Genomic DNA, 17,428 nt, shown 5'->3' with positions numbered 1-17,428 from the left:
AGGAGGTTACCTGAAGCTTCCGCTTTGTAAGAGGAATTACTTTGGCAGAAGTGGATGGTAGGGCTGTGGCAATAGAGGAGATCATGACTAGGCAGACTGGAGCTTTTTTTACTCCCTTGCTAATTCTCTCTGCTTTGCACTAAGGCCAGAGACTATTGTCTCTCCCTCATCTCTCTTTCCCTTTATAAAAATGTGTGTTTATTTCCAATTACATTACACGTACAAGTTACTGGAGCTATGAGATGCTTGAACCTGAACTGAGAAAAAGAGGAGGAAAAAAGACACATCTCCAAATGAGTTTCATTTATATAATGAAAATAAATTTTTACACAATCAACAGAAACACACCAAGTTTTTTTTGAGAAAAATATTTTTAAATAAATTTTTGTCTTTTTTTTTTTTTACATTCTGATATACATATGTAACAAGGTTTATGGCACTGTAACCAGAATCAAATCAAAAAAAAAAGTTAAACAAAGGAAAAAGGTGGGAAAGAAAGTAATTGGTTTTGTTTAATTCCTTTCCAGCTCCAAGCTGGCAACTTTGCACTATTTGTCTATCATTCAGCTGCCAGCTCTAACTCACTTGCACACTCAAAACACCATATTATTGCACAAGAAGCCAGTGAAGGCATATGGTATAATGGTCAGTTCCTTGCTATTTCAAAAAATCTCTTAAACCCAGAGAGGGGGAAAAAGTAATCCAGAGTATGAAACACACAAAATCAACAGTATCCTTTGTCTCTTTAAAGAATGTGAAGGGTTCTTAGACCACTTAAGCTGCCCTGATCATCTCTTTGCACCAGTGAGCACAGCAGGGCTTGGTTTGGTTGGGTTTTTTGTTTTCGTAAGGACAGCCCAGGCAGATCCTAGGTCTTCATGATTCAATGTCTTTTCTACGTACTTTGGGTTCTTTTTAATTGGTTTAAAGTGTAGTATCTTCGGTCTATGAACCTGCACAGACTAGTTAATCGTAAACTCTACAAATAGCTTAAAAGGAAAAGGGGAAGAAACAAAATTTTGTTATATTTTTATTGTTGACTTAAAAAAATTACGTCTTTAGCCTCCCTGCTTTGTCAGTTGGCGGGAAGTAAATCTCAACGGCATCAAAAGTTAACTTCTTCTCACACTTGTTAAAAATAAAAAGTTTTAAACAAGTTTGTTTCCATTCACAAACTTTACCCCATCTATAAAAAAAAAAAAAAGACAGAAAAAAAGAAAAGAAAGAATCCATCCTCCTTCCTCTTCGTCTCCTAATGGAGAACAGTCATCCTTTCCAGCCAGACTATTGTCACACAACCGTCTCCACACCCATCAGCTTTGGTGTAAGGATTCGTGGTGTCACACCGTTGTTTAGGTCTTCCTCAAACTCCAGCAACTGCCCCATGAAGTTAAGGTTTGGGGAAATAATTGGTCGTTTGCCTTTGACAAATTTATAAGCATCAGTCATGGTCATCCGCGTATGCTTCATCAAGTAAGCGATGACAATGGTGGCAGAGCGGGACACCCCAGCCTGGCAGTGGATGAGCAGCCCCTTCCCACACTGGTGAGCTTCCTCTGGAACAAGGGAGAAAGGCAAGAGGTGCAGGGAAGGAGAAAGAGAGATGGAGGGAGAGAGGTTAACGTTTATCTAGACTTGACAATGCCATATTCTGTAGAGAGAGAAGACATCAAAATGGCTTTGAAACTAAGTATAGTTTACTAGTTAATCGTGTATGTTTATGTCACAACCTCCAGAACTGGCTAAAAGTAATATTAGTATGAATAAGAAGCTACATTTCTACGTTTAAAGAGAAGGCTAGGTAAAGGAGTCATTCACAATAATAGCTGACTTCACAGGTGACGGTGGCCAACTGAGGATGGAGCCACAACACAATTAGCCTAAATGTCAAACAAGCTACTGGTTAAGTAGACCTCTCTGATTCAGGATGTTAATTTCTATCGCCATGTTGTGTCACTTGTCAAAACTAGTGTTATTAACAATGTCTCTCCTACCTGTGATAGAGAAAAAGCATTTCTTGTTTTATACTATAGAAATGCTCTGTGCAGAAACTGGTACTAAATGGATAAGAGTTTCAGTCTTAGGAAACTCTGAAGAGGGTTAAAGGAACAAAACTCAACTAGAAAGTTACTACGTTCAGCTTCTCACTAGCAAACCCTATTGTTGCAAAGTTAAAGACTTGCAGTTCTCAGGCATAGGGTGTCACCTACATCTGAACTGTCCAACCCCCTCTGCATCTACACATGCCTTTCCAACATGGCAATGATGCAGAAGATGAAGGAATTAACAGCAATGGCTCAGAATCCAGAGCAATTGAAAAAGGCAGTACTTTAAAGGCTTTCAGGTATATTAAAAGCCCAGGAGAATAGCTCTTGGGCACTGCCTGAATGGATTCTTAATGACACCTCTAAACTAAAAGGCATCCCAAAGAAAGCATCCCTGGAAAATATACCAATTAGATGAAGAGTAGGAAAGGAGATGGTAAGGAGAGTCCCGTTCTAACAAAAACTACTTCTACTGGCTACCCACTAGTAGATTAAGAAAAGAAACATTGTGCAAATTTTCATCTTAAAACCCCAGCAATTTAGCTTGCTTCCTATAGATAACCGTATTTTAGGAAAGTATCTCCTGTTTTCAATTTCTTCTCTTCAGCACACACTATTTAAGGACCTCCACCTCAAGATGGGGAAGCATGGAGGTAAGAAGATGAGCCACAAAGGGCTAGGTTTGACCATGATTCCACCTTGTGGTGGACCTTGTGTGAATCACATAACTCCCCAGAGCCTCAATCCTCCTATCTGAATAATGGGAATAATTGTAACTAACCAGGCTCAGGAGATATAGGAATAATATCACCTGACTCAGGAATAACTAAACTGGCATAGTTAAACCCTAAACCTAGACTCTGCTTAGCTTATATTAGACTCTCTGTGAATGCTATTATGTTTCTAAAACCAGCTGTGTTTTCCTTAAAGCAAGACTATCAGATTTCAGTTTATCCAATGATATATAACAATGAGAATAAAATATTGTGCCTGTGCAGGGTGTGATGTGGAACTGTTTTCAAGGTTAAATGCTATTTATTACTTGTTTTGTTTTCTTTCTAAAACACCAGGTGAGCCTGAATAATCTATAAGGAATGTGGGTGCTTTGATTAAAATCCTCTTAGAACCTAAGCATATCTTATGCTACCCATTAAAAGAAAAACAATTTCTTTTTTTTTTTTTTGCGGTACGCAGGCCTCTCATTGTTGTGGCCTCTCCCGTTGCGGAGCACAGGCTCCGGAAGCGCAGGCTCAGTGGCCATGGCTCACGGGCCCAGACGCTCCGCGGCATGTGGGATCTTCCCAAACCGGGGCGCAAATCCGTGTCCCCTGCATCGGCAGGCGGACTCTCAACCACTGCGCCACCAGGGAAGCCCGAAAAACAATTTTTTAACTTCCCCCAACTGGAATTAACTCAGATAAAATTGCACTCATAACATCATATATCAACCAGGAAGTTCCTCATCTACTTGGTGACAAACTTTTCTTCCTTGGGACTCAAGGTTTGATTCACATATCACTAATAAAAAATCTAAGGTATCTTTGCATCCACAATCATTGCCCATTGAGAACCAATAGAGCCTTGTAAACACTGTGTTCCCAAAAGGCTCCTGGCCTCACAGTCAAGAGCATTAGGCTCTGGTCCCTTTAGTGACCACTCAGAATTTCCTTCCAGATTGAACATTCTATGGTCCTGCAATAAATAAAGGCACAATTAGCAAGGAAATGACTGGGTTAAGTGACCAGAGCTGCCAATTCTACAGCAAATCCACCCACCCTAATGGTTGTTAAATCCAAGGGGGGTTTCTTGTTGTTTTTTGCTTTTCTTTTTTTTCTGACAAAGGAGCACTGAACATGAGTGCATTCTTCTTGGGACAGAGGCCAGTAACAATCTGCTACAATATTTAGGAAAAGTACTGGGTCACCCTTTTGTGGCAAGAAAGTTTGGAATCACTTGGAAAAAAAAAAGAGAAGTTGTTGAGTACCTGCTGGGTGTCAGGTACTCCCCAAGTGATAATTTGAGCCTTGCAACAGTTTGAGGCTTAGAAGCAGCGAAAGTTAAAGTTTAAGATTAGGGTTAGGCTGGCCGTTGCTTCCTTCTAGAGATTAAAGCCCGCTGTTGCTAGAGTTTTCTCTCCTTGGGCTATACAATTCAATCTTTCCTACTTCAATGAGTCTGGGGTAAACTAAGGGAATCTAGTACCATCTCATGAGCACTCAAATTCAAGCCTTTTTGCTACCCATTGTTTAAAAACTGAGGCAAAGCAAACAGAAGGGAAAAACTACTCCCCCCCCCCCCTCACCCCTCCACTCCCGTTCTTTCTCTCCTCTGTGCTGAGTAATGCGTAAAGATGTTCACTACAGCATTATGTTTCTGAAAAAGATCCTTCAGAAACAATCCTTCAGCAAACACTACCTTTGCCTCAAGCAGTGGCAAAGAAATTTAACTCAAAGTAAGGGAGATGTCATATTCACAATACAGCTGGCCCCGGGTACCCGCGGGGGATTAGTTCCTGGATAAAATTCACAGATGTTCGAGTCCCTTATATAAAATGGCATAGGAAAGTCAGCCCTCTGTATCCGCGAGTTCGATCCGTGGTTGGTTGAATCCGCAGATGTGGAACCCGCGAATACAGAGGGCCGGCTGTATTTTACTCCCTGCAAAGTGCCTAGGGACGCCAGTAGACTACATACCCACGGTGCCTGCTCTGGCCGCCAATGTCTTACTTTCTGCCAGTTCTGTTGAGATGGTGTTATAGAACATCTCAGTGCTAACCCCTGCCACTTTTTCATTGAGAACTTGAGGGATGTGGAGGTCTAGTTGAACGGATCCCAACCCAGTTGAATTATTGTTCTTTTATAACCATGGTTCCAATACACTTGATGGGTTACGACTTAGGAGAATACTTTGGCTGCACCAGGTGGCAGAGCCCAAAAACACCTCGATGGAGCTTTTTTTTGCAACACAGGCATAAATCTTGGACTTGATATCAAAGCCCAAGCCAGAGAGGAAAGGAAGGCGGAAGATGAGACTTCCCCGTAGGAGATAGTTACCAATGAACTCAAAAGCCTCTTCAAAGTACTGCCTCAGGTTCTGCTTGTTGCTGTCGGTCGCCGGCAGCCGCTTGTAGTTGAACAGGCCTTTCTCGTAGTGGTACAGGGGTAGGTGAGTGGTGACGTTGATGACGTAGCCAATGTTCAGCCGCTGCATCACATCCAGGTCCTGGGCATCCTGTTCGTTGCCGAGGAACAGGAAGGGCAAGATGGGCGTCAGCTCTGCATTCTCGATGTCGGGGGTGCTGGGGATGGACTGAGGTAGCATGCTCGAGGCCGCGGACGCGCCGCTCCCCACTTCCCGGCACTCTTGGAGCTGGAGGGAGTTGTCACAGAGGTTTTCATGGTTCTGCTTAAAACTGCTAAGTCCACCTGGAACAAAAACACAGAAAGTGAGAATGACTACCCCTAGAACTTCAGAGCTGGCAGGAGATATCACTTTCCCCTTAGGAATGAGTGTGTTTAGTTGCTTATTACATTTTTTAAAATAAAATCAAAATACAAATGAAAGTCCATTTGGAGACGGAGGACAAACTTTGGAGGATAACACTGCATGCAGTACTTTGGAAATGTGCTTTTTATACAAACTGGGGCATGTTCCCCTGGAAAGAGTTCCACGAAGCATCAGGCAATTTCATTAGCAGCAAATTTTTTCTGCCCCAAAGAGCCATATGCTCAGTGGCCTATATAGAACCTTGCACTTTGGGAGCCTAGGAAGGCACAGATGACTTCCTTGGGTGTAGAATTTCTGCCTGTACCTGGGCAGTGTAGGTGTGTGTGCCTTGCACTCTTTGTAAGCTCACCTTACCCAGAAGACCAAGTTTGCTCCCAATACAGCAGCGTGGTTACAAGCAGGGACACTGGAAGAACCAGGTTATCTTGGCTATAATCCCAGTTCCACCTGGATAAATTAATTTCTCTCTCTGGGCCTCAATTTCCCCGTCTGTAAAATGAGGGTAATGGCATATACCTCTTGGTGTGATTGGGAGTCTGGAATGAATGGAAACATACATAAAGTATGCAAACCTCCCCCTCATCAAATGCAGTATCACTTATGAGAATGTATCTTAAGGAAATCATCAGACCAAAGATAGCCAGCTAGATGCATAAAGATGTTCGCTACAGCAGTTTTCTAGAAAGGTCAGAAACATTTTTTTAAAAGGGAAAAGTTGACATGTGCACCCAATGGAATATTATGTAGCCATTAAAAGTTGTGAAAGGAATATGAAAACAGTGTTTCTGTTTAAAATTAAATGAAAAAAGCCAGTTTAAAAACATTCACCTTACATGTGAACAAAAGTTGAAAAAACATGCAAAAAAGAACACTGAAGTCAGGAAATTTATAGATCATAGTTTATTGTTTAAACTTTTCCTTTAATATTTGTCAGATACGTTTGTGGATAAGCCCAAAGGATTATTACAGAGGTCAAATTATACAATATACATGTAAGGGCTATGAAATCAGAGTTGACATTATTAACTACCAAATGAGCTCTAATTCTTACCAACTAGATACACTCTGGCCTTCCCTTTGAACAGAGGGTGAAGTTGGAGATCTCCTAGAAGCTGAAAGCCACCAGAACCCAACATTGACCCACCTCACCCTCCCCCAGATAGATGCCTTGCTTCTGTCTTGATAGTTTCAAGAGATAAAGGAGGAAACATAATGGGTGAACAGGATATGGTTGTGTTGAAATAAATACAGGAAGTCTATCTGTCTACCAGTTTCTGAACCTATGTCCTTCTCCGTTTCAAGTTTCATCTTTGGCAACCACAGCAGGAAGCTCCAGGCTGTAACCCAGACCAAGCCTCAGGGCTGTTCACAGCCAATGCACACTAGTCGTATAAACTTGGGAAGTCATATTTTCACTAAGATCCGTCATGACTCAAAGATCATTCAAAGGGGGTAATATTATGACCACCTGTGAGTATCAAAACCTGTCTTCGCTTTTGGAAAAGAAAAACAACAGCTATAAATTCATTTTAATTGATTTCTAGAATTAACTTCTGCCCTTACATCTTATTATTCTGCTATGAAACATTGATTAAAATAAAAAGTTTGTCTGGACCCAAAGAGATCATTTTTCAAGTAGATAGAAGAAATGGAAACCACCAGAAAAACTTCATTAGTGAATACCTAAACAAAAATTTGAAATTGCCCGCTGTCACCATCACAAGCTCCACGAAAGAGACTAAAGAGTTATTTTAAAATCTGCTCAGCTTTGGCTCCATAAAATCCAAGTAAACAGTTCCACAGTGGTTCTGTAATGGGAACCTAATTCACTTTTTGTTTTTTTAATAAAAAGACAGTTGTTACACTTTTCTGTATAAGATGAGAGGACAGAACAACAAAACAGATTCAAAAGAAGTCTTTAACGTGGTGGATTGGAGGGGGGGAAATTCTCTCTTCTTATTTAGTGTACTCAAGCTGTAATTTGTCTTAAAAGCAGCTAGTTTTTTAAAAATGCATGCCAGAAAACCACACACACAGAAAAAAGCAGCATACAGCTTTTTAAAATTCTGTCTCTACACCTCCTTTCCCAATGACATCAGCTGGAGGCTCCCCACCTGCCCAGTTGCCATAGCAGTTACACAAAGACATACAATGACATCAGTTGGCATGATATCAGCTCTTTGAGTGCAAACAATACAAGAAGAACTACTTTGTTTAAGGCCTTTGGTGCAACTGTGTTCTGGGGAGCCAATGATGTAATGCTAACAGGTGGCATGGGCCTTCCATTTGCCTAATGGGGGGAAAAAACCCATGGGGGAGGGGAGGGGAGGGGAAGGAATTGGAGACAGACAGACACAAAATACTCCGAATCCCAGGGGGTGCCCACGTGCAAAATTATGTGTATATTGTATGTTTAAGCCACGTGGGAACTCTGTTCATCGAGTCTTTGGAGGCAGAGTGGATAGAAAAGGAAATATTCTAATTCACACATATTAACTAGACGAGGAAACCCTCATTGAGGGATATGAACAAACAGTCTGTTCAGTTGCCAGTCTGCTGACCAGTGTCGGCATCAGTTCTCATTAAGGGTTGTGCACAGCTAGATACTGCAGTTAAAGAACTCTCTCTGGGGATGGCGCTTACAGCAAAATGAACCAGTAGAATCTCACAGTGGTGGTTTTGAGAGAGATGTCTGTAGGGAGGATTGTTTTCTTCCCTTAGAGGTTTGGAATTGGAAGCCAGGGAGGGTTGAAGGGAAGATGATGGCTAATATGGTTCTCCCTTCCAACTACTTTCCCTCCACCCTACCCCATCACGTATCATAGAAGCCGAACGGACTGATCACTTAATGAGGAGTTTCGATTATTTCATATTTGTTATTACTACGTAGGAACATTACAAGATGATAACTAACAATTGAAGTGGAAGCAGCGTAGCATGGTGGTTAAGAGAGGGGTTAGAGACAGACAGACCCGGGTTGCAACTGTGATTCTGTCTCGTGAGAGTTTGTAAGACCTGGTATAAATCCCTTTTCCTCATTAAGCCTCAGTTTACTGATCTGTAAAGTGGACTTAATATCACCTACCCATAGAATTGTGGTACAGGAAGCCTATGTAAACATATAATCAGGCATTTGATAAATAACATCTTATTAACCCAATGTCATCACTGTTATTGTCCTCACCTCCAGCTGATCCGCTGACTCTGAAGTTCGTGAGAACCCTAACTGCAGTGCAAGTGATTCTGAGGCCAGGATGCTCAGGCCTGAATCCCAACACTGTCAAATACTGGCTCTGAGACCCTGCACAAGGTCCTTACCTCCTGGCTTCTCCGTTTCCCCACATATAAAACAGGAACACCTACCTCACACTACAGTCTTGAGGGTTAAACTGATTCATAAAAATAAAGTACTTTGAAATGATATCTAGCACATATGAAGCACTTTTTTTCAGTACTGTGGAAAACTGCCATTTTAAAGACCTAAAAAGAATTCTAAGGCAAATACCATATGATATCACCTATATGTGGAATCTAAAATATGACACAAATGAACCTATCTATGAAACAGAAACGGACATAGAGAACAGACTTGTGGTTGCCAAGGGGGAGGGGGTTGAGGGAGGGATGGAGTGGGAGGTTGGGATTAGCAGATGTAAGCGATTATATACAGAACGGATAAACAACAAGGTCTACTGTATCACACTGGGAACTATATTCAGTATCCTGTGATAAACCATAATGGAAAAGAATATAAAAAAGAATGTATGTATATATATGTATAACTGAATCACTTTGCTGTACATCAGTAATTAACACAACATATCTCAAAAATAAAAATTCAAGAGAAGGCAGAAAAGGAGGGAAAAATAAGGTACAAATTGAATGAATAAAAGAGCTTCGAGATATGAGGTTATCATCCAGAAAAAATAAATTCTGCTTAATATAAAGACTCTCAATGATAATAGACTAATGTTTCCAGAGTTTTTATTTGTAAAAGCTTATTGAAAAAGAACTAGGTACCAAGGTATCTGAGCAGTTTTAAAGTTTAAATAATATACTTTTATCGTAAAGAAAGCAACAGCTCCCTATCCTTCTTAAACAAACCCATCTGATTTCATTTTTTCTTTGTCCTAGCTTTCCCAAGAAAGCCTGTACGTCTTTGGATTCCTGGGTTTGCCAGAGGAGAATTGAGTGTTTTCAATAAAATCACTCTTCTCTCCTCCCTCCCCTCCTCTCCCCTGTGTCCCCAAGTCCCCACCAGGCTGAGTGATCTCTGTAGACACACAACTGCTCCCAGATATCAGTGCAAATATTTCCCAGGCATGAGTAACAGTGCTGGGGGCAAACATTTCAGACCTTATCTCAAAACCAGGTTCTCTGCCAAAATAAGTATGATCAGCATGTGGATTCTGAATGGCAACAACAAAGAATACCCAGCACCCCTGCAAAATACATAGAAATGCAACCGGTGAGTTTCCTCCAACGGGAGGTCAGCGAGGTGACAGTCCCACTGAAGCAACGGATTCTAATTGTAGTGGGAAACCTCTCTTTGTAGATGTATTTCACCTCCTGTAGCTGTGTTGGCTATTGCAGCCCTAGAAACACAAGAGCCCTCTGTAATGTGATTCAGAAGCAGTGCTCTGGATGGCAAATTAAAGGAACGACATCCAAATGCAGAATCTATAAGCAAGAGATTTCCATCGTCCAAAGATGGCCAGCACTTTGGCACACCAGCTTTTTGGCTTCATGCTAAGTTGAAAAGTGAGCATTTTTCAGAAATCTAAGGAAAACTCTCACTGAAGGTCAGCAAATGACATTAACACCCAAAGAAAAGTGGAAGGGAACTCAAGTTGAACTTTTCTACAAGCTTGCTGCGAGCATATTCATTGCCCCTTTTTTGTTGTTTAGAGTTTCTTATTGGGTGATTAGCTTTTTAAAGTAAAACGGTACTTGATGATAGTGGTTAAGAATGTAGACTCTGGAGCCAGACTGCTTGAGTTGAGAATCTTGGCTTCCGTCACTAACTAGCTGTGTTACCTTGGTAAGTTAGTTAACATCTCTGCACCTCAAATCTCCACACCTATAACGTGGAGTTAACAGTAGTATTTATCTCACAGGGCCCTTAATATGGATAAAATGCTGCATGAGTTAGATATTATCACTATAAATGGGAAAGATATTGGTATAAAAGGGGTCCTGATGGATACTATTCCGTGGGCCCTCCACGGAAACTAGAGTCCATCTAAGCAGACTCCCAAGATTCTATTCTCACAAGGATCCTTGTGGAAGAAACAAAGCCTGAGTAAACTGGAGCTGACATCAGGCTTCCAGAGTCAAAACTCCCAAAGATGGGGGCGATCAGAGTTGTTTCATACTTTTCAGGGAAGAAAATCATCCACCTTAACAGGAGAAATATTAGAGATACAAACTAGAACCACGAAGATTACTTCTAACTCTTGTTTTCTATGAAATTGTCTTCATAGGTCACTGACACGACTAGGGATTTTATAGTAGGAATGATTTCAAGTTTAATACCAGACGGTATCACCTAAACTGTCCTATGATCGTGTCCCCAGGGAACATGTATTCTTTCCTAAGGGGAATGAAGGGAGGCTGTACCAAAGAGGGAGAATGAGTCAAAAGTGCTGTGTCACCAGGTGTAAGGTAAGAAAAAAAGGGATAAAGAAACAACTTTGTTACCGGGGAAGAGAGAGACTTAGGAGGCTGAGTCCAACAGTGTTGCTGGTGGGGAAGAGAGGAGTACCCCTGTGATGCCTAAAATCACATTATTCCATTGCTTACATGTGAAAAGTCCAATGTGTGAAAAAACATAGACAAGTTACCATAGAGCTTAAAAGTCTTTAAAAATAAATTAGGATATTGAATTCAATTGAGCACATTTTGATTATCTGCGCAAATATTAAGTGTTCCAGGAGGATATATCTGCTCATATGTTAGTCCCTTCCTTCATGGATTTTTTTTTTTTTTTTACTGTCTGTTCTCTCTTAGGAGATACAAATTCTCTACAGATATACTTTAAAAGCCAACTACAGAAGGCAGTTTATTATATAGAAGGCAGCAGAGAAAGAGTGCAGGAATAACCTTATTTAAATCCCTTTGTACACAGGACTTCGCTATATGTCACAGGAAGATAGGTGATTTGTTGATATGTTTGATACCAATAGCTGTAGGGAAGATATCGATCGCTTGGTCATGGATGGGTGATCAATCTACTTTTGGAAATAATTTATAAAAATTAAAAGATAAGTTAAAGGACCTCTCTGGTATCTGTTTGGCCTAGTGACAAACCACAGGTAGAAATTACTTCAAGAATGCCCCTCCCAAAACTGTCCTTCCAAAATAGATTAAAGATTACTCCTGTCCTTATACTTAATAGTAATATAACAAAGTTGTCTTTAGTGATGTTTTGAGAGAGGAAAAAAAGAAAATTCCTCAAAAGTTTATACAAGAATATTCTCAAATTTTGAGTTAATAATACAGCCCTTTCACTGGATTTTCGGCTGGACAAAAATCATAATTTAGACTATTGATGCTTACCTGAAATAGACATCGTTTGTATCATCATTGTAACTCAGGTACCTTATTTTTGTTTCCCTCAGATTACGTGCCATCCCTTCCACCCCAATAGTTCGGTAGACTGTAAAATCTGCCATTCTGGAAATAAGCTAATACTTGACTATCATATGTACCAAGAATTAAAAACAATAATTTTTGCTCCTCCCTAATCTTTGTATAATTTACAATATGCTTTCAGCTAAATTTTTGGTTCTGCATACTTCTACAACCATTTTCAATTATTAACTTGTTTGGGGGCTCTGATTTCTTCTGTCTTAAAATATATTGCTTCCTTCTTTGACTGTTAGAATCTTTGTAATACCCTCAGTGGAAACAATTTTTTTTTTAACTCCTGCCTAAATATTCACCTCAAGAAAGCAAACCGAATCAGAAAGATCCAATGACAGGAAGTGTGATTTACAAAAATTGAAAATGAAGCTTTAATTGTATGCCTTCCAAGAAACGCTGACCCTGGCACGTTTTTGTCAAAGTTTAAAAGATTCTGCTTGTGTCCCTGCCACCCCACCCTCTGCTCAGAAGTTGCCTCTGCTCCCTCCACTTGGGCAACTCCCACCTTGTTCTCTGTATCTAATGAGTCTGTTTCAGTTTTGTTTTGTTTGTTCATTTGTTCTGTTGGGGGACAGGCAAAAGAGGTGAAGGGGATGAAGAGGTACAAACTTCCAACTCTTAAATATATAAGTCATGGGGATGAAATGCACAGCATAGGGAATATAGTCAATATTATTGAAATGACTCTGTATGATGATAGATGGTAACTAGACTTAGCACAGTGATCATTTTGTAGTGTACAAAAATATTGAATCACTATGTTGTACACCTGAAACTAATGTAATATTGTATGTCAATTATAATTCAATAAAACATAAAATGAGCTAATTTTATGGTATGTAAATGATAGCTCAATAAAGCTACTTTAAAAGCAAAACAAAAGCAAAGAAACAAACAAACAGAAAAAGAAGTTGAGGAAGGAATGAATTGGGAGTTTGGGATTAGCTTATGCAAACTATTAAACAAAGAATAAATAAACAACAAGGTCCTACTGCATAGCACAGGGAACTAAATTCAATATCCTGTGATAAACTATAATGGAAAAGAATATGAAAAAGAATGTATATATATGTATAACTGAATCACTTTGCTGTACAGCAGAAATTAACAAAACATTGTAAATCAAGTACACATCAATAAAATCAATTTAAGAAAACAAAGTTGCCTGCAGTACACTAAGTCCCCTCACTACCGAATTGGTGGAGAAAAGGTCTGGGGATTAAATTTCAGCCTGCTGAAGTAGCTCTCAGTTGCACACAAAAAAGGCAAATTCTTGTTACTACCCTTGAAGGGGGGTGCACTTGTGTTGCCGCCTTCTTACCATTCCTACTTTAAGGCTTTAAAGGGTTACCAGTGTTTAGGATACCACCAGTTTAATTTGTGTGTATTTGAATAACACAGGCAGATTGTTTGAGAGGATACTTCGCAAGTATGTAAATACAGCCTGTTTCTTTAAATCTGTTACCTCATTTATTTACATTAGAACAGAAAGCACTGCCAGAAGCAACAGCTGATGACAGTCATGTAATTTTCCACAAAGACAACAATTAAATAGCTTTGTGTTCTTTTAATGAGCAGATGACTTCTGTGAGAGCAGGCTTCAAACTTAAGATGGCAGAGTTCCCACGGCCAGGAAGGAACCCCTCAGGTTCTGCAGAAGTCACTGTGACTTCAAGGAAAAGCACCCTCTGGGCCCCTGTCCTCTACAGCCAACCGGCCTGTGTTTGCTCCTCTTCCGCCCTCCCTCCCGGCCTCCCCCTCCCTCTCTCAAAAACACTTGGGGAGGGCTTCCCTGGTGGCACAGTCGTTGAGAATCCGGTGCAGGGGACGCGGGTTCGTGCCCCGGTCCGGGAAGATCCCACATGCTGCGGAGCGGCTGGGCCCGTGAGCCATGGCTGCTGAGCCCGCGCGTCCAGAGCCTGTGCCCCACAACGGGAGAGGCCATAACAGTGAGATGCCCGCGTACCAAAAAAAAAAAAAACAACACTTGGGTAAGAAAACAAGAGGGAGATTCTACCTGGAATATATTTGATTTGATGCTTAAATGTCCAATGAATCCACAGAATATTTTTAAACCCATTTTTAAAGAGCTGATGGTGTGGGTGGGAAAAGGGGTCAAGTCTCCCCCCTGCCCTCCCACACACACTGTGAGCCCCCCTTGGTGCAGAAAACCCCATCTTCACACCCACCCTCCCCATTCTGTCTCTAAAAGGTTTCAGGAGGCACCACCTGGAAAGCAGCGGGTGGGCATAAATGACTTCTCCAAGTCACTCCCTCAGCCTGAGGGGCTGAAGAAGCCTTCCACACTCCCTTAGGCTGAGCCTGGACTGGTCAGCGTGGACATTGTTGGGGGTCCAGCTGCCCCCTTCATCCTCCCAGTCCGCCTTGTGGAGCCTCATATTCACTGGGACTTCATCGGCCCTGAGACTGAGCTTTACTTCCACTCACAAAACTACCACTTAAAGAGAGCAAATTTATGGCTTTCCACTAAGAAGTGTGCCTATCAAATCACCGGCAATATGATATGATATATATGGAGGGAAAAGAGGGGCTGATAGAAAGACAGCCAAGTTCGAGCCTCAGGTTCCTGAAAATCTGCAGGTTCAGATTTCCTTCTGGTCGCTCCATGTCTAAACTTTACCTATGTCAGCCCACGCCAACAAGCTCCCAGGGAGAAAGGCACATCCTAAACACGTAGCTCAGGTCTCTGGGTTTTCTTAACAGACACACCAGTTATAGGAACACAAGCTTCACTTTTAAAATCTCTTTTATCAGACAGCAAGCCCTCCCAGACATTTTGAGACTCGAGTGACAGGCTGAAGATGTCCCTTCCCTCTCCACTGTCCCTCTCTCCCCACTGGTCAGGGTCCAATGGGACGAGATGGATGATCAACATATAAACACACAAATAAAAAGGTAATGATTAAGGATGATAAGGGCCATGAGGTGCCCTCCAGTTCTTGGGTGCTGTGAGAGGGAGTGATTAGATCAGGGTTTAGGGCTGGCCTCTCTGGGGATAAGAAGGAATTGACTAGTTTGGAAAAGGGGTGGAGGGGAGGGGGTCCAGGAGAACAGTGGAAGCAGAGAGAATCACACTAGGGGCAAAGGCAGGACACTCGTGAGGCCTGTGATGACTCAAAGGGACAGAATGTGGTGAAGCAGAATGAGGGGGAGGGAGTGACCAGAGGAGGGCAAAAGAGTCTGCAAAGGGCCTCTTAGGGCCATTAAGCAGTTGGGATTTTATTCTAAGTTCAGTGGGAAGCTCCTGAATGTTCAGAAGTCCATAATACATGATCAATATGAGTTTGAAAGGAAAAGAGAAAGTGAGAGCCAGAAAAACGTTAATCTAGCAGATGGTGCAATTTACCTATAGTCCAAAAGCTGGGCAAAATCCATACCCTTTCTTTCTCAGAATACATGTTTTGTACCTGCTATGGATTGAATTGTGTCTCCCCCACCCAAATTCACATGCTGAAGCCCTAACCCCTAACGTGATGGCATTTGGAGATGGGGCCTTTGAGAGATAATTAGGTTTCAATGAGGTCATGAGGGTGGGGTCCTCTTAATAGGGGTTAGTGCCCTTATAAGAAGAGACACCAGAGAGCTTGCTCTCTCTCTCTCTCTCTGTCTCGTGTCTGTCTGCCTGTCTCTCTCTTTCTCTCCCATTGAGGACACAGCAAGAAGGTACCCATCTGCAAGCCAGGAAGACCTCACCAGAACCTGACCATCCTAGCATCCTGATCTTGGACTTCCAGCCTCCAGAACTGTGAGAAAATAAATGTCTGTTGTTGAAGCTACCCAGTCTATGGCATTTGGTCATGGCAGCCCAAGCAGACTAACACAGTACTACTTTTAACTCCCAGTATAGCTCACTTTTTAAAAAGATAAATTATAATTCTTACTTTTGAAGAACCACACCCAAAGCTGTGGACTGCCTGAGAACCTGGCCCCTGGGAGCCAACCCAAATGGGTACCATATCTCAAAGTCAAGCCAGAAGTCGTCCAAGGTCAAGATGGGGATGCTGCCTAAGGGACAGAATGCTCATAAGAAGCAAGCCCCTGGAATCTTCCAGAACCTTCATTCCACAAGCCAGCTGCAAGGAGAGGGGCCCACTTCTTCCTCCCAAAGACACATGCCTCCTCATTACTTATACTCTCCTTATGGATCAGCATTGACCTATGCCCTTCCTACAGCATCTCTCTGGGTTGAAAAACAGTTTAGCTGGAGACCTTCTGTGTATTTGGGAGGCCACTCAATACCATGTTAGGGCTTCACCTCCTCTGTTCACTAAATAGCTCAATACTGGTTAATCCATCAAGACGGATTAAGGGAAGGGAAAAAAATCCATGAGATCATACTGGAAGGTTAGAGAGGGAAGAATGTTAACAGGAGGAGAGAGCTATAAAACACAAAGCCATATTTTCCCCAAGAGCTCAAGCAGATAGTCCCCATTATTGTTTAATTCTCTGAAGAGAGGGAAAATATTCTTTGCTTTGCAGTGCAGGAGTTTAAGTAATGAAGCATTGCTAAACAAACAAACAGAAGAAAGCCCATTAAAGCTATTCATTAAACAAGCCCACTGTACAAAAGGAAAACTGTCGCTTAACAATCCACCTCCCCTGAGGACCAACATTTATCTTAGACTCCAAATTAAACACATTACAACTTCACAGCAAAAGTATGTTTCCCAATGGGATTTAAGTAGAGTCCAATTAAATAAATCTCTAGAAATATCAAGAACAAGCCTCAAGAGAGAGCATATTTCTACTGTGAAACATTCCCATTGGAAGTTACATTCGTAAAAGGTCATCTACAAATGTCTATGACAAGAGGAGGGGAAGCAAGGCAGGAAGCAAGGCAAGGTCACACAAGTGAAGTCCGGGTGGGTTCCATCCCTATGGCGTATGGAAGTGCCTAGCCAAAAATGGTGTGTGTATCTCCACTTGCTGTGAATGAAACCCCCATGTCCAAACAAACAACTTTTACGACCATGTGTTTTCATATGATCTGGAGGTCAAAGGGCTGTGGCGTAGGGAATTCAGGAAGTGGTAGGGGAAAGGATCAAGTGTCAACATCAAACTGTGAGTTGTTTTCCTGAACCAGTGTTTTCAGTTCACAAAAGGCATAGCAACAACTTCCTCAAGTCACTGAGCTGAATTCTATATTTGGCAAGAATACTAAGCAAGTCTGAGCATTAAGGATAAACTGCCAGAAAGAGCAGGCGTGAGCT

The 17,428-nt window shown here is 41.6% G+C and overlaps 1 protein-coding gene across 2 annotated transcripts in view; it reads right to left on the bottom strand.

Annotated features, from left to right (window-relative positions):
* Positions 1–230: 230 nt before the first annotated feature.
* The window catches only part of DUSP10 (dual specificity phosphatase 10), a 43,489-nt gene continuing 26,291 nt past the window's right edge, over positions 231–17,428 (bottom strand). Inside the window, exons 3-4 of one of the 2 annotated variants that reach the window (XM_032622532.1) lie at positions 5,099–5,470; positions 231–1,556 (exon numbers count right to left, since the gene is read on the bottom strand). In XM_032622532.1, coding sequence (XP_032478423.1) covers positions 1,291–1,556; positions 5,099–5,470 — 638 coding nt within the window. In that variant the 3' untranslated portion in view covers positions 231–1,290. The remainder of the gene's footprint in view (positions 1,557–5,098; positions 5,471–17,428) is intronic. The other variant, XM_032622525.1, reaches the window with a different exon arrangement.

This window comes from Phocoena sinus, chromosome 1 (assembly GCF_008692025.1).
Source record: "Phocoena sinus isolate mPhoSin1 chromosome 1, mPhoSin1.pri, whole genome shotgun sequence".
In the NCBI taxonomy this organism is placed as follows: domain Eukaryota; kingdom Metazoa; phylum Chordata; class Mammalia; order Artiodactyla; family Phocoenidae; genus Phocoena; species Phocoena sinus.
The sequence above is the reverse complement of the archived record's forward strand: the minus strand, read 5'-3'. Positions and strand labels throughout refer to the sequence as shown.